The sequence below is a fragment of the Dreissena polymorpha genome, chromosome 3 (genome assembly GCF_020536995.1).
Source record: "Dreissena polymorpha isolate Duluth1 chromosome 3, UMN_Dpol_1.0, whole genome shotgun sequence".
NCBI lineage: Eukaryota > Metazoa > Mollusca > Bivalvia > Myida > Dreissenidae > Dreissena > Dreissena polymorpha.
This window is the reverse complement of record NC_068357.1, coordinates 49717588-49744036: the sequence shown is the minus strand read 5'-3', so window position 1 is coordinate 49744036 and position 26449 is coordinate 49717588. Positions and strand designations below refer to the sequence as shown.

General features: G+C 34.0%; 1 protein-coding gene across 2 annotated transcripts in view; it reads left to right on the top strand.

The window, feature by feature from the left end:
- The window catches only part of LOC127874082 (uncharacterized), a 244947-nt gene that overhangs the window by 3148 nt on the left and 215350 nt on the right, over positions 1 to 26449 (top strand). Inside the window, exon 1 of one of the 2 annotated variants that reach the window (XM_052418197.1) lies at positions 2751 to 3169. The exons of the other annotated variant lie outside the window; for it this stretch is intronic. Within the exon in view, the coding sequence (XP_052274157.1) occupies positions 3144 to 3169 (26 nt within the window). The 5' untranslated portion in view covers positions 2751 to 3143. Of the gene's footprint in view, positions 1 to 2750; positions 3170 to 26449 lie in introns of those variants that run through there. 2 annotated transcript variants of the gene reach the window in all.

Genomic DNA, 26449 nt, shown 5'->3' with positions numbered 1-26449 from the left:
ATACATTATATGCATGTCATGTACAAAACGGTTTGCACATAATGTACTTAAATGCAGTTTGCTGCCTGTCATGAACACGAATATACAATGCTGCATTATATTTGCATAAACATAATTTCAATAACGACATATTCATGCTGCAAATACAGTGCATAAATACAGTTTTCTACACATTATTTACATAAATACTGTATATTTTACATCATGGACATGAATACGGTTTGGTGCACATTATGCACATGAATAAGTTTGCTAAACATAAAGTGCATGAATACAGTTTTCTGAACTTCATACAAGAGAATACAGATTTTATAACATCACACATGAAACAGTTTTCTGAGCATCATACATGAAACAGTTTTCTGACCGTCTTACATATTAAAACTATTTTTAACAATTCGCTTCACATCATGTTCATCTACAAAGTTTGCAGCACACCGTGTACATAAATACGGTTTGCTGCCTAGCATGTGCTCAAATACAGCTTGCCTAGCAACATTCACACGAATACAGTTTTCTACATAGAGTGTACATATAGAAATAGATGGAATGTACAAGTTCGATTCGACATTCGTCCGAGAATTAGTAAGGCCACTAAGTTATTTAAAGGGGCCTTTTCACGTTTTGGTAAATTGACAAAATTAAAAAAAAAATTTCAGATTCAAAAATTTGCGTTTTAGTTATGATATTTGTGAGGAAATAGTAATACTGAACATTTACCGTACTCTAAAATATCAATGATATGCATCTTCTGACGATTTGAAAACGTGAAAATTATAAAGCGTTGCAACGTTGCAAACGATTGAATAATTTGGAAAGTTCTGTTGTTGTCGTTATATTTTGGGAAACTACGAGGATTGCTTATATAGGTACAAAATACAGCCCTTAATAGCAAGAGCACGGATGGTCGAGTGGTCTAAGCGGGGGACCTTTTACTCCAGGACCCAAGGGGTCCGTGGATCGAGCCATGTTCAGGGTTACTTTTTTCCTTTGTTTAATTTTATTCTTGTTTTTATCTACTGGAGATGTTTAGGTCCAATGTTAAAATTTATCAATATAAAGCATTTAATGACAAGCTTCAATACATGCCAAAATCTGTGAAAAGGCCCCTTTAAATAGGTATACTGGGATATTCTGGGTCTTCATATAATGCAGCTGTAGTTTCGGAAGGACTCCATAAACTTAGTTACACACACAAGTCATTCTTCTTTCCGAAATATCCACGACATTTAAATTATCGAGATATCTTTGATATTCCTAGTTTTACTGTTCAAATCATAGGTAGCTTCGCATTCTTATATTTTTAATGACTCTCAATGTCACTAACATTGTTTTAAAGTAAGTGCAACTAACAAGCAACGCGAGAGAGAAGGTTCAACATTACCCATCGCATTTCTGACAGAAGCTTACGTGAATGCAACTGATGATGATCGATCTCTTTGCGAAACCATTATTCGTTTGCATGTTTTTCCCATATGGCAAACAATTGCGTATGTGCAGCTCCCGAGAATCTCTTTTGGATGCACCACTCTTTTCCATATTGGCTTCTTCAGCAATATTATTTATGCGAACCGCAAACATTTGGTTTAATTCGCATGCACACGATAAGGACAAACATACATATACACATATTTACATGAAGATAAATTGAATTTTATGTGATAAGTATTGTTGATATATTTTAACTGGAGACTAACTAAATTTAGATGAAACGTTGATCTACTGTAATTATTTTTATGGAATATGTCACTGTTATATTATGCAATCCATTTACCATTTAAAGATTTGCATAAATGGTATGAGCTTTAATCGGAATGGAAATAATACGATTATTATTTTTAACATATATTGTAGACAAATGTTGTTGGTTGCTGTACATGTTGCGTGATCACTCGCAGACGCTTCATTGTTGTTATTATCAACAAACGTATATCATTTTTATGTAGCAGTATTCATGTTAACTTAACATAATGCCTGATATATATTTGAACTCACTTTTTTACTATCGTTTTGATTGCTGGTAAATATAAGTTCCTCCGGATTGTTTTATGCGCTTGTGGACAATCACTATGGTTGAAATCACTATTGAAAATGGTGCAAAAGCAACAAACACAAATACCAAAACAAATCTTAAAGGTTGTTTCCCTTTGTTTTAAATGTGCCACTCAAAATGTCTAAACAATCATGCGCACGTCAGTTTTGGCTATAATTAAATTATAAATATTGAATTTAGTTTCAACGGTGAACGAATTGTATGGTAATACATAGTACAATTATTTTTGTAACCATATTTAAATACAATAAGGATGTCAGTTCAACATTTTTAACAACTTGTTATGAAATGAATATGTTTTGTTCAAATAAAAGAACGGTTTTAAACTATGAATTGAACGGATACTGTCGCTCTTAATTTGCTGGTTTGCAAATAAAAGAACCTGATTAAAAATACAAACATTATAACAATAATAACCATGCGTCGACGTGCATTAAAACGTTATACGTGTATATAAACTTCTTATGACAGTTGCCTTCCGACGCCGGTCTAAAACTTTATATCTCATACAATAAAATAATCGCACAGGTAACGTAATCGCATTTTCCCTGAAAAGCACAATTCCCAAGAAACAGAATTAATAATACGCCAATTTTAATTCACTTGTAAAACACAAATACCCCAATATCCGATAAAAGACCTGCGGAATATTCCCCTCCGAGATAAACTACTTGTGAGAAACCGCATCATTTCGTACCTTGAATTTTTGTACCCACCATTGGCTAACGACGCGGTAAACAAAAAGAAAATAGCGCATCGTGAAACGTGCACGGAGTATTAAAATTGATGAGCCGAATGCTAAATAAAAATACATGTTTTGTATGGTGAATGAGGGATATAAGCGATTGAAATAAAAACGCGACGTGTGTGAATTCGCGTGGATCTACCAACATACATGCACAACTCTGTGTGGCACATACGTAGCATGTGTGACTAGGAGATAATTGATGGCGGATTAAGGCACGCGCAAGTAAATGAAAGCACGTGCTACACCGTGGTGATGTGAACGTGATATAACTGCATTCCAAGGAAAGTGGGAAGAAATATCATTAAAGATATGATCAGTGCGTATCGATTCCTCTACTGAGTTATGAAGAACATGACCTCGTGCAAAAGGTAGGTAGATAATACATGAAGACAAGAATTAATACCACTGTTGCGAATGCCAAAAAAAATGAAAACGTTAGAAAATAAACCCAAGCTCAACGAAGTAAACATGTGAAATGTTTAACGTTTCATATATACTTTCTTGATCGATATATTCAGGAGTTTCTCTAAAGTCAGTTAATCTGTGGTATTTTCTGTCTAATACCAAGTGTTGCACAATCAATAAACCATTTAAGTTACGTCGAAAGTTAAATAAATTATCACGCATGTTTAACAAACACTTTGCAAGAGATATCAATAAGAATACATTTACGCAATGCACTCATTTGAATAAACATAACATATGATATATTGACAATTGGCTGTACTCAAAATGCAGTATAATTAGTACACGCTCCAGTTTTCAAAATATATATTTCAAAATTGGATGTATTAGCATGACGATAACGAGGTCTTATCTACGAGCTCATTAGTTGGAGTAATAATGTCTTATACATGTTACCTCATTCGAAGGTAGTGTTTGCACGTGGTTCGTGTATTGTTGTGAAATGTTCCCGAAATAAACCCAATCAAGGTCTTATATATTACCACAAGGTTGCATTCAATGTATGAACCTGGTACGTGAACCACATAATTACGGCGTGTACTGTTCTATACTTATATACGACCATGACCTGATACATTACGTTACATGTAGGTCGTATAATTGCACAAGAAAACGTGGGGTTAATTTACATATTAAATGCGGTGTTATGTTTAAAGGGACCATCAACCACAAACGACGAAAAAAGAAAAGTTCTAAAATACCGTATTTTATTACAATTATTATTTTATTTTGATTACAATACCACGACTGGTATCGTAAATTACTTGAAAAATGTTGTTAACTTTTCATATTTTCAGTATATTCGGTAATACAATTTAACTGGGTATGTCTATTAGTTAACTACAAGTTAACTGTAAATGACGCAAGTAGATTGATCATCATCGTCACGTGGTAAGCCCAGGAATGCAATTTGTGCATGCGTAATAAATTGTATATATGTTATATATAAAATGATAAATCTACTTAGGTTATTTATTGTGTATATATCGTTATGTCACCTATTTTCGTGATGTACTTTCGATTTCACATCGCGAAATGTTATTACCGAATATAATGAAATTATGAACTTTTTTCAAGTAATGTAATATACCAGTCGTGATATTTTAATCAATATAAACTAATTATTGTAACAACAAAACGGTATTTTAGAACTTTTCTCTTTTCGTCGTTTGTGGTTGACGGTACCTTTAAGTGTTTTAATAAATAAGGTCTCGTTACATTTTTGCATCGTAACAAGCGCTCCGCTTTACATTCTTTCCATCTATACCACAACAGACATTTTGTGTCAGTTTTATGTTTAGATATATACGTTGAAACATCATACACAATAACAACCCAGACCTTACATATTTGAGTTTTTGTCTGTCCGGTGTAATGATTGAAAACTTTAAAACCAAGTCATATCTTAGTTGTTTTCAATACGATATACTGCATTTAGTTTAATTTATTAAAATGTTAAACAAAGACCAAGTAAGCAAAAAGCACGTTACATTGAACAGCAGTAGATTAACAAATAACAGCTGGAAACAACAGTATACTGTCAAGCATTGAACAACAGTATAAAGCGTAGCACCTGCTGTGTTCGAAGGTACACCAATTAACCCAACACCGGTACCTGTCCCATGCGGAGTCCGTTATAAAGATTTATTGCCACCGCAGAAGATTTCAAGTACCTTCAGGAATCTTGAAGCAAAAGCATGCCATCGCTTTTAGACAATGTACTAGTGCCTAGTATTTGGCGCATTAGCTGCATACTATGCAAATAAGTATTGTTTGGTGATCATCATGCATGTTAATGCAGTTTGCTCCACATCACATAAGTTAAATACACACAGTTTGAATACTTCATTGCACACCACGTTACAGAATACAGTTAAACCGTCACATTTGCATAGAGCAGGTTTTCTACACATCATTTTCAAAGTTTGCTCTCCAGCATGTACTGGAATATAATTTGCTTCATATCCATTGTGTATACAAATAGAATTTGCTAAACATCTATTATGTATTTGTATAGAGTTTGCCGAACATCTATTGTGTATATGAAAATGGTTTGCTGAACATCATGTACAAGGATACAGTTTGCTGCACTTGATGTACATGAATACAGTTTGCTGCCAATCGCATAAATGAATACATTTTGCGACACATCATGTACATGAATTCAGTTTGCTTTACGTCTTGCTTTGAATACAGTTTGTTGCAAATCATTTACATGAAAACAGTTCATGATGATCAAATGAAGTATACGGCACGTTGCTTGCATGACTATAGAATTCTGTCCATTATGTAAATTAATACAACTAGATGCTGATCATGTACATGAATACAGTTCACGGAACATCATGTACACGAATACCGATTGCTACACTTTGTTAACATTAGAACAGTTTACTTTACGTCGTTTACAAAAAGACCATGTGCCTGTTATTTTTATGGATATAGTTTGAAGTGTGCTGTTCAGTATACGCTGTATACATGAATACATCTATACGTCATGTATATAAACACATGATGTTGTGTACGTCAAAACAGATTGATATATATCGTATGCATGAATGCAGTTTGCTATACGTCGTGTACTTCACCTAAGTTAAATTAAGTTTGCTGAACGTCGTATTAATGGATACTTTTTAATGCACACCATGTGGTAAAATTTACAGCACCGTGCGCACATTGATTCAATTTGCCGCAATCGTTAACATCAACACAGTATGCTGCATTTGATGTACAAGTGTTAATGTATACGTAAATAATTACAGTTTGCAGCCTACCATGAACAAAAATGCCGATTGATGCATATCATAAGCATTTATATAGTTTGCTGCACAACCTATTCATGCTGCACATACTGAATATAAGTACAGTTTACTGCGTTTTATAATCTTAAATGCAGTTTTTTTGGATGCAATATATATATGAATACAGTATTGTAAAAATTATAATATTAAAAATGTTAGCTTATCATCATATACATGAATATGGTTAAATGCACATTGTGTATATTTATTAACCGTAGAGCACATCATGCGCATAAATACAGTTTGGTGCATAGCATGTACATAAATACAGATCGCATAGTATATTATATAAATATTACATGGCTGACAGGGTTACAGTAAATTTGTCAACTTGAGGAAATACTGTCAACCGAGGCGAAGCCAAGGTTGACAGTATTTTTCCGAAAGTTGACAAATTTACTGTCACCCTGTCAGACATGTAATATTTATTTTATTATACCGAATAAACTATTCAAACATGAACAATTTATATGAACCATGAACAATTTTAATATTCAATAGATCTAATTGAATTTAATTTCAGCAATGAACAACCATTAACATGATTAATATGTTGGGTGGTTCAGATTTACGGGCAGAGCAAAATGAACTTTGCTTTATTCGGCACCGACCTAGTAATCAATTTATCCCATCAATTTTCTTAATCGTCAATTATTTCTTTAAAAATATATTACAGAACCAGCTTTCCGTATTTTATTTTCATCACTTGATTACGCAATTTATGACGTACTTGTGTGACGTCATTTCGGTGACGAAACATTTTGGGACAACAATATGGACGTGGTGGTTTTTTTAACAGTAAAATATTTGTTAAATGTATCGAACGAATCCAAAACGTATTTCGGATTGTGTGTTTGTCATGCATAACACCTTAAGAACAGACACTGGAAGTGTATATCGTTGTAACTTTATTGTTATTTGCATTGGATTAAAGTTTCCTTTGAGGTAAGCGTGTCGTTTATACTAAATTGATTTTCTTTTTGACTCCTGTCAAAGCTTAAATAATTGCATTAATCTAATCCACAGCACAGTTTCAGCTGCAATCGATATTTTAATTATCCAAATACAACGGACACGCAAAACTGCGTACTGCGCATGCGCGAATGGGACAGTAAATTTTTCGAACATTCCGCACGTGATTGCTAAGGCAGCGGGATACAGTATTTTTTTGTCAGTAAATTTTTTCCCGCTGGTGGCACGTGATTGCTATGGCAGCGGAATACAGTATATTTTGGACAGTAAATTTATTCCCGCTGAGTCTGACAGTATTTCTATGTCACGATGGCCTATGGGAGTTTAGCATTGTAAATAAAAGTGAGGTATAATAAATATAAATTCAGTTTTCTGGACTTATCGATACATCATACACATGCATACAGTTTTTAATTTTCCGACAATCATATTTACTAAGACAGTTAGTTGCACACCATGAACATGAATACTCTCCATTGAACACCACGTACCTGATACAGTTACATGTGCATACGTATGGTTTGCTGCACATCATGCCCATGAATACAGGGCACAGTATATTATGTAGTTGAATTTATTTTGCGTACCAATATGTGCATGTTTTGCAAATCATGTGCATAAAAACGTTTTCTACACACCGTGTATATGATAACATTTTACTGAACATCATGTATATGAAAACAGCTTGCTGCCCATCGCGTATATGAAAACATGTTGTTGCACATTATCAACATGGCTGCAGTTTGCTGTCCATCTTGTATATGAATACATGTTTTGGCACCATCATTCGCATGACTGCAGTTTGCTACACCTTGCGTATTTGCATATATTTTGTCGCACATTATCCGTATTAATGCAGTTTGCTACACATCGCGTTTATAGATACATTTTATCGCACATCATTCACATGACTGCAGTTTGCTACACATCGCATATTTCAATACATTTTGTCGCAGATCATCCGCATGACTGCAGTTTGCTTCACATCGCGTATTTGAAAACATTTTGTCGCACACCATCCACATGAGTGCAGTTTGATACTCATCGAATTTATAAATAAATGTTGTGGCACATCACCCACATGACTGCAATTTGCTACACATCGCGTATATATAAACAGTTTGCGGCAAAACATCCGCATGACTGCAGTTTGCTACACATCGCGTATATGAATACATTTTGTGGCACATCATCCACATTACTGACGTTTGCTGCCTATCATGTAGATTGAAACAGTATGCTGATAATATTCATAAAGGCAGTTTGCTGCGAGTTTCTTACATGGCAATATCTTGTCGTATATTATGTACAGTTTTGCAATTTAATGCTGATAATGTTTATGAATTCATGTCGCTGTAATCATGTAAATATTTTCAGATGGCTACAATTCGTTTACATAAACACCCGTTGCCATACGTCGTGTAGATAAACACAGCTGACAATGGTGTACCTGTAAAGTATCTGGAGACAGTTCGTTGTTGTTTTTTTTTGTATAGGTGCATTTTAATGATGTACATAAATACCATTTGTTATACGCATGCAATCACGAATATGCCATGTATATGCAAAACAGTTTGTAATACGTCGTGTTCATGAAAACAGTGTGTTATGCATCTTGTGCATCATGAACGTAGTTTGGTTCACATTGTGTGCATACGACACGTTTGCCTGCGTCTATTACATGGATGGAGTTTGACGTACATCATGTGACTGATTACAATTTACATCAAAGTACGCACATAAATACAATATGGCGTAATCTTAAAACAAAGACTTCAACACAGTATGCTGCATATCCTATACTTGAATACAGATTTTAGAATGCTGCACATCATATAAATAAATGCATTTGACAGCATACAATCCACATGAAAACAGATTGATGAATAATATGAACATTTATATAGTTTACTGCAAAACAAATGCATGATGCACATAAAGTACCAGAATGCACTATTTTGCACATCATATATATTAATACAGTTTACTGCTCACCATGTGCATCAATACGGTTCGCTGTACTTTAAAGACATGAATATAGTTGGAAGCAAATACATATTGCTGAATACGGTTCAGTTAACGTCATATACATGTATATATTGTATTAAATTCATGTGCATCTTTGCGATGTTCTGCATGTCATAGTCTTATATGCAGTTGTCTGAATGCTTTGTTCATAAATACACTTGATAAAACATCATTTTTTTGAAAAAAAGTTCACTGCTAATTATGCTGTTCAATATAGTGTTATGCATAATATATATAAGTTTAGTGCTTTAATGCATATTAATACAGCTTGCTGTATGTCATGTATATACAAACATTTTGCGGCATAGCATGCACACGAATACAGTTTTCTGAAAATCTTACACATGAAAACAGTTTTCTACTTTCAATATTCACGAATAATATGTCAATACGTCTATACCGTTTTCTGCATATGATTATCACGAAAACAGTTTTCTGATTATCACGTACATGAATAAAGTTTGATTCACATCATGTACATAAACGCAGTTTGCTTAAATAATGTTTGATGAACAGCATGAACACGAATACAGTTTTCTACATATCGTGTCAATGAATATATTTCTGTTCACAACGTGTTCTTGAGCACCGTTTGATGCACACCACTGTCAGGCATAATAGACTCAATACGCAAGTAAGCAACAAAACAATACCATCACTATGTAAATTGTGTTCGTTTTTTGTTGGTTTTTCAAAAGCTTCGCATGAAGTGCTTGTGTTGATGCCAATATTCCTACCATGTTAAATAAGCATTCAGCAAACCAAAAACAAATAATGGGGTTGAACCACTAGCACCTTAGGGCGGTTTTCTCTCACCGCTAAGTGACTGCTTCTTGACACATGTTATTCGTTACCATAGTTAATAAGGGCTGAAAAATATATATGCACGTGGCGTGAATCAATTTTGATTCGAACTGTATTCAAATTAAAAGCAGAGAAGAACCATCCAGTTTGATTTATTGCTACGTCAGACTCGTACTGTTTTACATTTCAGTTTACAATGGTAATCAAAGCGCCGAAGGCACTGAAGTTGTTCGTTATTGCATAATCTTAGACGCAACTCAGTTTTCAAAATTATGTTATAGCTTTTTATATCGCAAGTTTGAAAGAAACACAACCCATTCACATTTATAAAGAGTGTGTCTTAAAGCACAGGTCGAGATATGTGTGCAGTGTTTATCCTCATATTTATGTTATAGAGATAACTTTGACAAAATAACAAATAAATGTCTCTTTTGTTCGATTTTGGTTGCTGCACTGGCAACCATCTTTAGAATTTTGGTTGCCTTGCTAAAGAATAACAAGCATAGAATCATGTACATATTATGCTGTGTGTATCTAATACTTTATCTATTTTCTTTAAATTATTGAGCAACAATCTTGCCGACATTACAAATTTTTAATGCATTTTGTCTTGTTGTGAGACGGAATTGAATCATTTCCTAGGCCTAATTGATCCACAGTCGCCAATTTGTATTCTATGTTTAATTGGATTGAGTTGTTCAAGCTTTGAAAAAGCTAGTTGCCCTGCTTTTTAGCCCAACTGTAACCAACTTTTGAAATTGAGTTTCCTGGGCTTAAATCTACTGGCCCCAGGCTAACAGGCAACCACTAAACCTGTTATTCTTGATGTAAGATCTGAACTCATTCAATTTGCAAGTCTGAAGACATTAAAGGGACCTTTTCACGTTTTGGTAAATTGACAAAATTAAACTCTTTAATAATTTGGAGAGTTATGTTGTTGTCGTTATATTTTTTTTCATTCTACGATGATTGCTTATACATATAAAGTATAAAATACATCTCTCATGGTATGAGCAAGGATTGCCGAGTGGTCTAAACGATATACTTTTATTCCAGGGGTCAGTGGTTCGAGCACAGTTGAGGGTAACTTTTTTTTTCTTTTTTATTCTTGTTTTTTTTTAATGGAGCTATTAAGATCCAATGTTTACTTTTATCAATATTCAGCATTTAATTACAAACTATGAAAAAGTTCCTTTTAGATGTTTACTAAAAATGCCACAAGGTTAACATTTAGAACTCAATGGTTGTTTATTTGATTTAAAAGTTATTTTGTTTATTTGTTTTGTCAGCGAGGTTACTTTGAAGTTATTATCACTTTTATCTTTTTTCCAAATCATTAATACAACAGATAATTTAAGCTTCATTTTGGGAAAACAGGGCTGAATGCATATGCATCAATTGTCATCCCAAAACCAGAGACTCTCTTTAAACGAAAAACAACTTAAAATCAAAAAGTGTCGTCCTTGATTAGCTTGCGCTCATTGCACAGGCTAATCAGTGTGCACAGGCTAATCTTATTTGACATATATTAAGCCCCGTTTTCCCTGAAAGCAGCCAATAAGTACAGATTTCAATGATAAACTGGGCAATGTCGTCGCACAAGCTGTTAAACACTAGACTGGCCAATGTCGTCGCACAAGCTGTTAAACACTATTGATTACATACATACACTCGCTGTCTGCAGTGTACCAGTGGTGAAGTATAAACAGGCAGATGCGGTGGTTATCGTTCCTCGCGTAGTAGAGCAAACTGACTTGTAAAACTCCCTCTACATTAGTTACCCGCTAGCGCGAACAACTAAAAAGGGGAAATACAGAAAGTGAACGTAGGTAAACGTGCCTGCATTCATACTGAATTACATCTTGTTTGTCATTTACCCAAACCGCACTTACCGAAATTATGACAGGAAAAACGCAAAAGAAATTTAAGGAATACATCCCTGTAATTTAAACTCGATAACTTCATGAAGTTAATTCACATGCAATAGAAAGTCAATCACAACCGTATTGTTGTCTTTTGTATGTGTTCTTCAACATACACGTATAATGGTTTGTTAAGATTTATATAATAAAATTTTCATTATTAATGTGAATGAACGTACCCCGTCAATATTCCGAGGACTATACAGTTAGCCGACGTAAGAATACGTTGATTAACTGTTTTATGTTATTAATCAGGAAAAAAGAAAATAAACTCCTATAAGTATATTTTCCGCCGTAATAAAATAACTTATTATCAAATTGTTTGAAAAATGCTTTTTTGAACCCACTTCAAAAAGAGATTTCCTATATAAATTGAATCAATTGTCCTTGTTTTTGTCTGGATTAACGTTAACAGTTCAACAATTATTCAAAGCTAGGACAAGGGTTTACTTCGGATGGTAGATATGTAAGCATACTGTAAACAGATTAAGCTGTCTTGGATCAGATCATTGTATTTATGTAGTGAATATAAAATTATTCTAAAACGATCTTTAGTACATTTCGGAAAACTTTTAAACAACGGAATACAGTATATTTACATTAACACTGCTATTAAAACGAATTTCACATTAAAATATTATTTTGTTTTTAACAGTTTTCAGATGTTCTGAAAATTCACGCGGTGGAAAAATTCATTTGTTCTATGTTTAAACATTTACAAAAGTTAACGAACCATTCTTTTTGAAAACATTGTATGCCATAGAAATACGATTTGTGAGGGATAAAGTCATTAATTCAATTATTTTTAGTTTAAAACGATTACAATCATTACTGGAAAAGCTATGGATGTTATCCTCCATAAAGGGCTAGTAAAAACCATAAAAGGCATTGCTCATAAATTTAATCGTCATTTTCGCAGAAACAATTAAACATATCAGGGTCGGTTCTATCATGTTAAATAAATTGTATTGAGTGTCAAATCTTAAAAAGCAATTTAATTTATAATTTAACATTATTAAAAATGCTGTGGAGAAACCGTGATTGTACTGTCTTTTGAATAGTTTAGCTTTCTCCTACAAGTATACACGCCATTAAATATTTGAAATAGAAGTAACATCGTTGTCAGTGATAATCGATTTTAGTGAACCAAATATACACAATACGAAAATATATGATATATTTTACTTCACGTTGAAGTAATGCTAATCGTTTCATGTTTGTGTATATACTCTTTATAACATCTCACCTATTGTTTATTAGATGTGTTTCGTGTTGGAAGACTATTACAGAATAACTTAAATAACATTTTGAAATATGTCATAATTGCATTTTCACATTTTTTTCTACATATATGTATTTCTTGTACAATGAAATAGGTAAACACATACAAAATGACGCACACATATTTTCGGTAAAAATATTTTTAGAGAACTAGAATGACTCCGAGTGAATAATACTGTCTTGCTATTTCCACGCCTTTTTCATCTTAATGCAAATACTGGTTAGTCAAGCATCTGGGTTGTATCCAGTATGCTTTAATGGATTGTTTCTCCCAGTTAAACACTTCATGGTTCAACATACAGATAAGTCGGCATTGATCCGCGTGAAATGATAAGAACAATTGTTTGGGGCGCCAAGCGCTAAAAGGTTTACTTAGAATATTTGAATAAATAAATTTGAATCGTATTCATTCTACAAAGAGTGTCATAATTATACTTACATTTATTTCGAGTTTCTTATGACGTACGTTTGCCAGACAAGTAATGATCTCCAAAATTGCTTTTATAATTTTGATAAATGTGTGTATCTTCTCATCCATGGAATAATGTAACAAAGTTAAAGGACTTAAAGCCTTCAAATGGTGGACTTTTGGTCTTCTGCCTAACAATAGTGGCGAACATTTGGCGAACTACTTATAATGTCACTGAAAACTGGCTTCGACAATTTGTCATTCTGACAGGAGATTGTCTTGCAAATTTAACTGTTCATTGAATAATACTGGGCGTTTTGGCGACAGTTTATCAGGTTGTGACAATAATAACGTTATACAAAATTAGTACGGGAAGCAATTATATATGGTCGTTTATTCACAAAACAACTCATATTCAAACGTTTCTTCAGGTATCCTGTTAACCATGTGATTGTAACATTAATAAAAACCGTATTCATGAACAAGCCAACTTACATCTGATGGTCATGTTTAACTATTTGTTTGTATAGTTCATCACTTTAAAAAACGTCGAGAAAATCTCTTGATAGTAGATAAAGAAGCAACGGTTTTGTTATCCTTTGCCGAACATGTAATGGAATTAGTGGTCACATTGGATAAAATGATCAAATCTGATTGAGCAATCATTTATTGACGCGAAAGAGCGGTAGACCCAATAAAATGATATGATATAAATAATAAAGATCAAACATCATTTATTTCGCCAGTGTATTTTGTGGTTTCTTCCTACCAGTTACAGATGTATTTGCTACATGGAACCGTTTGCACAGATATGCAACGAGGTGTAGCAAGCGTTAGTACTATATTATCACGATAAATATAACATTAATTATATATATTATCATACCTTACACCAACTAACATCGTTATTAATGGCTACGTTATACATATTTCCTTTAAATCAACTTAAATGTAATTATGAAAGCGAATATATGCGGGGGAAAATAATTAACATTCTCAGAATGTAATTGAATACATGATTCTAAAGCGAAGTTTATGATCCACTTGTTTATAACTTCGTTAATCGACAAAACACATGAGAGACACTCCCATTCCTGTTAACTGCCATTAATTTGTGTATGATCTTAATTGTAATTTTTTTTATGGAGATTTAGAAAAATGCGGTGTAAAAAACATCACACAGACACACGCGCACTCAGGAAAACATGCCCGCCCACGAGTACCCACGCACGCCCCGTTTGTCCGTCTACCATGTTTAATCCTGTCGAGATGTTTGTCTTAGAATTGATGTCACTTGTATTTTGACCATACGAATGGATTGTTTGTATGTTGTTATTATAAATAAACGCGTACAGTTATTTCTAAATGAATGTAAAATATACTTTTTCATATACAATTGTTTTAAACCTATTCCATTTAGCTTGATTGCTATCGAGATCGCTCTTGAGTCCGTTTCCTGAGTATTAACAGTACTTTGTGTATTTTGAAGTGATGTAAAGAACGCTCCGACAGTTGGGGTCGAACCCATGACATCCGTGTCGCTAGACGGACACCATATCCACTAGAACACGGCGACTTGTATGCCATGAGTGTGTCTCAACATACACCAAACTGTTCATTTGGCGTATTCGGTGATGAATTTGATCGCAGTCTTATTCCAACCTTCACATCTGTATATGTTAGCTAGTTAAACATTCAACATACTAAAGCACGTTTTCCGTTTATGATAAATCCATATTATTGACCATGCGTGGTTTTAAATTTCATGCTAAACTAATTGTGATAACAAGTGTTTGTTCTTATTGCACATCCTCTTTGAGCACATTGAGCTGATCTTGATAACAGGTAAAGAGCAGCTGGTTTTGCAATTATGTGTCGTTCATGTTATTTAGAATAGTGGTCGTATTGCCAGAAAGTAACAAATCTGATTGAGCAATCCTTTTTTAACACGGAAGAGCTGTAGACCTGAAACTATGATGGGATGGATTTAAAATGATGAATCAAGTATCTATAAGTCTGCTATTTGGCTTTATTGAGTTTTATGATCATAGAAGTGAACTATTGTATATTTTGTTTAAACATTTTGCAGAGAAATGCAATAAGATTCAGATAGATACTGTTCTAATTTATTTACAACGTATCACATATACTAAACTAATAATATGAATAAAATACGCTAACTGTTTTAGTTATTTATATATATAGTTGTTGTATTTTTTTAAATCCAATATTAATATAATCGTCTTGGTTTAATATCAGTTAGAACGAGTACAATATTTACGAATTCATAATTTTCATGAAATTTTAATATTGTAATGAGATTCAGCGATTCCTTTATGAAACCGGCAAAATATGGATTTCGTATAGTGATCATATAGAATCATAAACAAATAATTTCCACGAATTATAAAATACAATGGTCTAATAAGGAGATACATATACAGTTTTCTTCTTCGAAATATCACATAACGCCCGTTCAATTATTTTGTTTTAGTCTAGACCACTTCACTGTTGCGTGTATATCACCAACTTTCTCGCAGATATATCATTATGACTGGTTCCGAGCAAAGCTACCGTTGAATCCTAGTTGGTAGCAGCACAGAGAGCAAGTTTGGTGCTTACATATCAACGTCAGCTGCTATATCGATGCAGGTGAAGCCAGACAAACTATGCACTCACGTGCCATTGAAAGTACTCATTTTTGTTAAGTATATACTCGTTAATTAGATTTGACAGGTGCAAATTGTTTGAAACAAAAACCAGTTTGTGCGAGCAAACCTGAAATAAATCATTCAATTGATTGTCACTGTTATATTTTTAACATGAATGATACGCACTTGTTAACAATTTTTGGCTTTTGTGGTTGCAAATAACACATTGAATATTTGATCAACGATGTATTCGTTAGCATAGTTTACTCAATATTTTTTATATTTAAGTTTGAGGGCTGTCCAAAACGTTTGTTTAAAGCCCGAGTCATCGACTCATAGTGTGTATCATTATTAAATGTATTTGCATGAACAACACTAGAACATTAAAACAAGTTCATGCGTAAAAATTGCAAGAACAAGTACTGTTTTTAGCTAACCTGAGCACAACGTGCTCATGGTGAGCTTTTGGGATCACCTTTTGTCCGCCGTGCGTCGTCCGTCGTACGTCGTCAACATTTTGCCTTGTTAACACTCTAGAGGCCACATTTGTTGTCTGATCTTCATGAAACTTGGTCAAAAGATTTGTCCCAATGATATCTTGGTATCTTGGTCGAGTTCGAAACTGGATCAAAAACTAGGTTACAAGGTCAAATCAAAGAAAACGCTTGTTAACACTCTAGAAGTCACATGTACTGTCCAATCTTCATGAAACTTTGTCATAACATTTGTCTTAATGTTTTCTCAGTTGAGTTCAAAAATGTTTCTCTTGGTTGAAAAACATGGCCGCCATGGAGTGGGGCAGTTTTCCTTATTTGGCTATAGTAAAACCTTGTTAACTCTCTAGAAGTTACCTTTATGGTCCAATCTTCATTTAAATTGGTCAGAACATCTTGTTCTTATGATAGCTCGGCTGAGTTCGAAAATGGTTCCGATGCTTTAAAAAAATACGGCCGCAAGGGGGCGAGGAAGTTTTCCTAATATGGCCATAGAAAAACATTGTTAACACTCTAGGAGTCACATTTATAGTCCAATCTTCATGAAACTTGGTCAGCATGTTTGTCCTAACGATTTCTCAGCTCAGTTCCAAGATGGTTCCGGTCCGTTGAAAACATTGTTAACACTCAAGAAGTCACATTTAAAATCCAATCTTCATGAAACGTGGTTAGACTATTTGTCCCCAATATTATCTCAACTGAGTTCCAAAAACTATTCGGTATCTTGAAAAATATGGCCGCCAGGGGACGCGGCAGTTTTCCTTTTATGGCTATAGTGAAACCTTGTTAACACTCTAGAAGTCACATTAATATTCCAATCTACATGAAATTTGGTAAGAACATTTGTTCTTCAGATAGCTCAGCTCAGGTTGCGGTCTGTTGAAAAACATGGCCGCCAGGGGGGTCGGCAGTTTTCCTTATATGGTTTTAGTAAAGCTTTGTTAACACTCTAGAATTCATATTTATTGGCCAATATTTATGAAAAAATTTTCAGAAAATTTGTTCTTATGATATTTCAGCTAAGTTCCTAAATGGTTCCGATTCGTTTAAAGACGGGTAGTTTTCCTTTTATGGCTACAGAAAAACCTTGTTTACACACTAGAAGTCACATTTGAAGTCAAAGCTTCATGAAACTTAATCACAACATTTTTTATGATATCTAGGCCGAGAATCTTTATGGTTACAGTCTCTTGAAAAAACATGGCTGCAACCGGATTTGGTAGTTTTCCTTGAATGGCTTTATATTGTAACCTTGTTTACACTTTACTTAGAACTTACAAATATACAATGTGAATGAACTTTATGCATATTATGATATTTATGATTTCCATGCAGTCATCTCAATATTAAATCTTCCGATAAGATATACGGTTAAATTGCCAACTTTTTATTTTTTTATTTATTTTTGTTCCTTTCTGAAAAGGATTATTATGATGATAATTGGTTGGGGATGAATTGCAACAAACATATTTATTTCATCGGAAAACCTTTATTGAATATTCTCAAAATTTCAAGTAGTAATATTTATTTCACAGAAAGTTACATAGGGGAGAAACAACTGTATATAACTTGAATTGTGCTTGACCTCCAATCATGAATGCACGGCTTGTCAGGAATGCACTTTTTATCTCTCCTATTGACCACATTCAGCCACCTGATTATCAGATTATCAGCAACTAATTAATTCTTTATTGACTGTGCCTGAATTGTTCTGGTACAGTAGTATTCATTGATGCCTTTTGAAATGGTATTGTGATGATCCCTTAGTACCTAGAAATAGGCCCCAACCAGGAACTCAAATCAAAGACCTTTAGACTGATAAGAGTGGAATATAAATTGTTATGGCACAAAGTTTATCAATGAGGTCGGAAGTTTTGGTGTGATTATCAAAGATTTGTGTTTTAAATAGGGTTCATTGTTGTTTTAATTGGAAATATCTTTGCAAGGTAAGTCTGAAAATAGTTCAAGTTTGTTTAAAAGCAAGGCCCTGAGGTGGTTGTCAGATTTATTTTTATTGTTATAGTGAACCATTGTGAACTCCCTATAAGTCACAGTTTAGTTAAATCTTAATGAAACATGCTGAGAACATATGTTCCTATTATATCTTGATTTAGTTTGAAAATGGTTCAAGTTCTCTGAAGAGCATGGTCTCCATGGGCGAGCAAATTTCTTCTTGTGAACCTCATGATAATATAAATGTTTCATGAAGTGAAGTACTTTTATTATTTGAACTCCACCTTCCCAGAATAGTTTCGTTCCTTCGGGTCTCAGGTGAGCGCCGTAGGGCCCATGGCCCTCTTGTTTTAGCGCGTATACATTCATGGATTAACAGGATATATGCAAAATTTATTGCGTCTTACTAATTTCAACTTTTTATTTATAAATTATTGTACAATGTGTTTTTTAACTCGACACATGTTGCTTTGCAGCCCTTATTATGAATCAATCGCTATATTCGTTGTTTCTTGGTTCTGATCCTGTGCGAACCACTTATATTGCTGTCTATGTTAACCTCGCTAGAATTATTTTGACAATGGAATTCACGTTCCTGTTTCCTCTGACCGTCATTTATATTATTCATTGTGTTTCAATGAAACTTGTTTGGAGTGGAGTCGGTTCATTGTTAACAAAATTACATTAGCATTTAATCTGCTTAATGGCTGACGTCAATTTACTCAACCTCTTGAACAAACATCTAATTTTACATAAGGTACATTCGATGCTCGGGAAGCCAGCCCATTCTGGTTACATTTTGTAATTAATTAATCTATATAGAGAATTCTTTAGCCAGGCACTTGTTATTAAGAGATGGAGATTAAGGTATAATCATTTTCCGTTTACTACAGATTTTTACATTTTAAGTTTTGATCAACCCAGATAGGAATGAGGGAATCACCAAAAAAGGAGTATACCGCAGCACTTGTCTATCCAGCTCTAGATCGTTGTTATATAACACAAAAAGACGACTTAAGCAAAACATCTTTATATGTTCTCAACGAGCATCTTATTTTTATGTTATGTTTCCACTATCAAGGTTGGCGCAAACCTTTAAATCGTGATTTAAGTTGATTACACATTATGATGATTCTAACAGATCTAGTTGGAACGGCTCAACATTTACCACGATTATAGCTCTCAACTGCGATACAAATATTAATCGGGATCATCGTACCATATCGTATAGTATCTAACTTAATCAAAACGCGACAAAGCTTATCGATATGTATTTCCTTATCAATGTGATTGAAGTCGATCTTATGCAAGAAAAAAATCATGGTCTGTTGCGATCTTTTCGGAACTTAATGCAGTTGATAGCTTTCTGGGTTTGTATGTAATTTGGGTCCAGTAGTGGAACTTGTTCCGAATACATTCAATTGGGAAAGATACTACAATCGTATCGTATCGTATCGGAACGCATTTTATCTTGATAAACGTAATACAATGAATCAACCTGTACGCGAACGCACTTATTCGGGGAACACGATCGTGAATATCGAGTTGGATGGGGACTCAATCTTATTCTAGTTCAAAACGATCTTACTTTACGTTATCGTATCTGAACGTCAATTTGTGACCCATGATATTGTCAAATCGTGAACAGATCACAGTGCAGATTAAAGCGGCGTATGATTGTCACATTGTATCAGAGCCTACATTCTCAGAGAACGACCTCGCTATGTTACTTGTGCCACGCGAGTGGAAACCTAGCATAACATAATATTAAAGGGGCCTTTTCACAGATTTTGGCATTTTTTTAACTTATTCATTAAATGCTTTATATTGATAAATGTAAACATTGGATCATAAAAGCTCCAGTAAAAAATCAAGAAAAAAAATAAAAAAAGGAAAAGAACATTGCCCGGAGCAGGTTTCGAACAAGTGACCCCTGGAGTCCTGCCAGAGTCCTGAAGTAAAAACGCTTTAGCCTACTGAGCTATTCCGCCGGGTACACATTCTTGACGTATTTTATACCTTATATAAGCAATCTTCGTAGTTTCACAAAATTTAACGACAAAAACAGAACTCTCCAAATTATTCAATCGTTTCGCGTTGCAACGCTTTATAATTTTTAGGTTTTAAAATCGTCAAAAGATGCATAAAATGGCTATATTAGAGCATGGTTAATGTTCAGTATTACTGTTTCCTCACAAATATCATAACTAAAACGAAAACTTACGAATCTGAAACAACTTTTTTCAATTTTGTCAATTTACCAAAGCGTGAAAAGATCCCTTTAAATGGGTAACGTTTCTCTTTAGTTTAATTACATAATTGTTATGTATATTGCAATAAAAATATATTGGGAAAAATAACGCACAGTCACAGAATTCAAGTGGTCACTTTCATGGAGGATAAAAAGCATATAACAACGAACATGGGTATGCACAATAATTCACTAATTTTAATTTCTCCGCGTGTTGAAATTGGTTTCACATCAGTTTTGTACCAATTTGTATTAATGATTACATATGTTATATCTTGATTTTTTTGTGAGATTTCAAAATGACCATAATAATGATTTTGTAATTTCAAATTAAAAGATAAACCGTGTGAATGGCGTTTTCTATCAAAGCGTTCATCGCAACTACAGTATAAGTTTCGCTTACATGATGCACTAGCATACAATACGTTACTAAAGTTGCCACTAGAATATTTGGAATATTTGGATAAATGTTGATAGAGTTGCTATCCAAAACCGTTTACATGTCAACGGTTTGTTAATAATATCGTGTTCAAAGTAATACTGAATAAAGAAAGTTTTGCTTTTATTCCACCGCAAAATTCGGATAACAACCTTTTCACTCCACCATATCGTGTTCGTTGATATAACTCGTCAATTGTTTTCATGTCTCGTAGGCAACTGGTCATGCTGCATCTGTTATAACTAGTGAGTCACGGATCAGGATAATTCCCAATTTGTTGTAATGCCTGGCTAATTTCGTTCAGATGTTTAATGACTCCACAAAGAGACATATTTACAGAAAGATCCTTCGTAAAGGCGGAATAAAATACTGAAGAAACAAAGTATTCGTTTCTGAACAACATTATTGTTTTACGATTCGTGTATGACCAACATACTTTTGAGGACTTAAAGCGGATGACATTTTAAGTATCTGGACGTTTCTTATCCTTCCAATTTCTTCAGTTTTATTTACATCATGTTGCAACAATTTAATGAATGCTATATTAAAAGCAACGTATTGCTGTATGATATTCATCAACGTTACTCGATTTCAAAATATGTATCACATAAAATACGATCGTCATAAGTTCAACAAGAAAAAACATTTAAACAATTAAAAAATAAATGCACATTAACTGAATTCAATTTAGTCGTACAATTCAGTGATAACGAGTATTTAATCTTTTTAATCAGTATTGTATTGTCTTTTCGAAGTGAGCAGCCATGCTTATATTTAAAAAAAAACACAGACACGAGCCTTTAACATATGTTTACATAAAATGAACTGGAATCGTCTGAACCTTGAATGCCGAACGATTATGCATGAGTAATTATACACACCAATACGTTTGTCGGAAAATGTATGCAATGTATAATCTCTGATGTATCCTGTCTACTTGCAAAGTTTTACGTACGTCTAAACACCGTCTAATCTGTTTTATGTTGTGCAAGTGTATAAGACACTCTTAAGTTAAAAAAACTTGATATACATGTGTTGGCTGGGCAAGATCATTTCACAAGCTTTGCTTAAAGCCATGGAAACGAATATGTTCTAGATAATTTATAGTTTCTCCTACGGGCAGACCACAGCATTACGGCCATTCTGCAACATATCAATCGCACTCATACAATTATAAGGTTCCTCTGAAAATGGGATATTTATTGCATTTTGATTGACGATTCGCTAACGTTTTTAACGACTGCATGTTTTGTTGAAAAAAAAATCGGTCCGCACGGCTCTGGGCACGTATTCGACAACAATTGCTTGGACTTAACTATGAGAATAAAGAATATTCTTTGACTTGATATATTGAAGACTTGCTTTAAATTTCGTTCAAAAGGAGCATGAGTCAACTCTATCTACAATTTTCCTAATGTTTAACATTTTCTTGATGCCATGATGACCAGTTGTAGCATGCATATATTCAAACGCTGGATGTATTTTTCTTGGTTCTAAGTCTTTTCTTTATACTGAAGTCTAAGAATGGATTGTTGATTATGGGCACGGATATTCTGGGTTGCTATGCTTTATTTTCCAAGATCGATCTCTTATTGACGTCGCACTGGAGTGCGGCGACTAGTATGTAATGTGTTTGTTTTTCGCTTATGGGAGGAGAAGTTATTTTACGGATCAATGTATATATTTTTGTTTTAAGAATATCTTGCATAGTGGTGATTTTTTGTGTGAATTATTGTAAATAAGTACTGCATTTGTGCCTATTACATTTATTACAACATTTATTGCCAATAATGCAAAGCTAATTGTTTTAAATAATAACTGATCACAGGGGAAAGATCACAGGGGCTGGGCAAATACGCGAAACTTTCTGGTTTTTTTATAAAAACAAAACATAATCAAAATATATTTATTTTGTGGTTTTTCTAACAATAGCGCAGACTTTTGCTGTTCGAGTTTTGGTTAACGCGTATTTTCTTCAATTTTACAAGACGACAGTGATTACACGGTTTATTGCTTTATTGATAACCGTTACACTACAGTCACATATTAAGGCAGTAGGTGCCTAGTGAGATCGGGAATTGTCAGTCGATATCGCCGTATTCGGAAAGCGTTTCGGCTATAAGCGATATCTTCTGTAAAGTCCGGAAATTATACTTAATACACGAAATAAATTTGTATTTTTTTATTAAAAAGTTAAATTTGCTTATCTCTTTATGATTTAATAAATATACAATACAAATATAAGTTAAATTAATTCGTTAATAAAATATTTGTGTTCATGAGGTCAAGGTTGTTGACATTTTCTTAGCAAAATGAAAGTTCGAAATAAAAGCGAGCGATTTGCAAAATCGAAAAAGAAGCAAACACCGATCGACAACGTTGTGTTCGATAACAGTTATTCATTTACCGAGCTCTGCGATGGCGATTTGTGTGAAAATGACTCACGTAAAAGCTATTCGCATTTGCTAAATGGCGTGAAAAGAGTAAGCAGAAGTGGGTGGGGGGATGGAAGAAGATTGATTGACTCGTTGAGCTGGAGGTTTTGCTAAACAAATTATAGTATGGTCAGTTTTGTAATCTGTGTCCCATTCCTTTGACAATATATAACATTGTTGGCGAACTACAAAATGGCCTCAGTGGTTATTTGTACGTTGTTTGTGAAAACCCTGACTGTAGAAAAGTCAACCGTGTTGCTTATGGAAAGCAGCACCATCTCAAGATCGGGGGAATGCCATGCTTTGACGTAAATACCAAGCTTGGAACAGGTATGCATGTCTTCATTTTTCAACCTGCCATTTCTATCAATGTTTAATCATTGTACAATTGCCATTGATCTTTGGACTTCTTACACATTTTGGGACCCCTTAAAATTCCAAGTGTCATTCCCAGTGAATATTTGTTTATCGTGTAATATATAAGGAAACATTCCGGTGTCCATCATAATCAGTTTTCAAATTTAGTTTCGCATTTGTGTTGTTAAATCCAATTGATTGCTCATTCATGTTATTTAATAATGTAATGATGATACGAATGGATTCTATGAAAATACATTGTGACGTCATTATTAAGTAACTACGGCCTTATTTCGTTTTAATGTTCTTATCATTTTCAATTCTCTTTTCAGCAATAAAAGTCAGTTTGGGCAGGCCGGTGAAGGTAAATAACTTCCTAACCACTCTAAACATAACGCTTATTGCAAATAGAAAACTTTAGAAGATGGAGGCTCGTGCTGGGGAGGCCATCAAGAAAATCTCAACTGCGTCGTCTAACAAGGCTGCCATTGATGCTTATGAGAAAGAAATGGAGTAAGTGTAAAAACTAACTTTTAATACAATGTTATTGACTATTGTGGTGCCAAATTTTAGTATTTGTTCTCATCAACTGTCTTCTTATTTCCTATTCCAGATGAACATGAAACATATTAATAATAATTGTTTTATTAAAGGCACTGTGATCATAGTTTGGTAAAATTATATTTTTAAAAGATTTTTGGTTAGAACCCCAGGGCAAGCACATTATTAAAATATTTGTGATTGTTATTATAAATATTAAAAGCTATTCCAAATATTACACGTTTTTTTAAATAAATTCTTTACTTTTAGTAATAAATCTTATGAAGGAGCATAGGTATATTAAAATTCTGAGCTATTCATATAAATGGTGAATTCTTTTCACAAGCGATAATTTGAGTTCAACGACTTGTCAATATGTAATGTGCTTGTTGTGCTGAAAATTGATTTTTCTAATAACCAACGATCATATAAGGCGTCAGAATGAAACTTAAAGGGGAATTATAAAATTCATGAAATAAGCATTGTGTGAATTTAATTTTGTATTTCAGTTCGAGGTACAGTAATGCCTGATATTACTCAGATTGCTGCTGTGCATTTGAAGACGGGTTTTAAGTTCTCGACATATGTAAAGACAACAGTGCCAATTTCTTCCGAAGCTCCGAAAGTGATTGGCATCTCTGTTGATGATCATGACATAATGCGCGTAAATGGTGGAAGTGTTGATAGTGTATCAATTAAAACTTCTCTACATGATTGTATGATGTGGCTTGCAAAGTTTCCCAGAGCCATTTTTGTTGCTCATAATGGGCGCAGGTTTGATTTTCCGGTTTAGGTTAGTGCATTGCTGAACACACACTGTTTTGAAACGTTTTGTAATTGTGTAAGCAGTTTTGTTGACTCTTTGCCGGTTTTCAAAAAGCGTATCCTGGACAGTCACACAAACCGGAAGATCTAGTGAACGTGTTCTCCAGGCAACCTGCAACGCCCACAGTGCTCCTGATGATGTTGAAGCACTGGGATCTTTGCTTAAAACATGTAAAATTACTGACAATATGGCCCACATCTTTACTGTTACTGCAATCCATAATTTAGTTTGTTTAAGTCATGAAAAGCCCTTAAGGCAAAGAACATTATATTGTTAGACGTGCTGTTGCATAGGGGAACTCCAAAGCGACCAACAGCTGAAAACATTGCGGGATATGGACTGGCCTTGTGTCATTTGAAAGCCATATTTTCTAGTTCCGGAGAGGATGAATTTAGGGATACTTTCATTGCTAAAACAATGAGTGACTACTAAAAGTCACAAACGCAAAAAAAAATATTTTATCTGAAGTGGTCCCTAAAATCAGTCAGTTTTTCAGTGACGAAAAGTGACGGAACGAGATAATATGGCTTTCAAATGACACGCGGCCAGTCAAAATCACGCAATGGCTTTATACTGATACTAAATTATATACATCTAGTTGTCATTAATCTGGCTGTTTTTATTAAAATATAAGTTGTATATTATTGTGCTACATGTTTAAAGAAACATGATAACTTATACATCTTTATGCTACGTAATATTGGGACAACTTTGACATTTTATGGTGAACTGCGCCTGTATTCATATGTTGCCTTTTGACTTTAGGTGACCTTAAGATTGTATTATTAGCTCGGCTGTTTTCGGAGAAAACTCCGAGGTATTGGCATAGCCTCTTCGTCGTCTGCCGTCCGACGTCCGCCGTCGTGCTAAAACCTTAACATTGGCTCTAAAATTAAAGTGCTTCCACCTACAACTTTGAAACTTCATATGTACATGCACCTTGATGAGTTCTACACGCCACACCCATTTTTGGGTCACTAGGTCAAAGGTCAAGGTCACTGTGACCTCTAATATAAAACT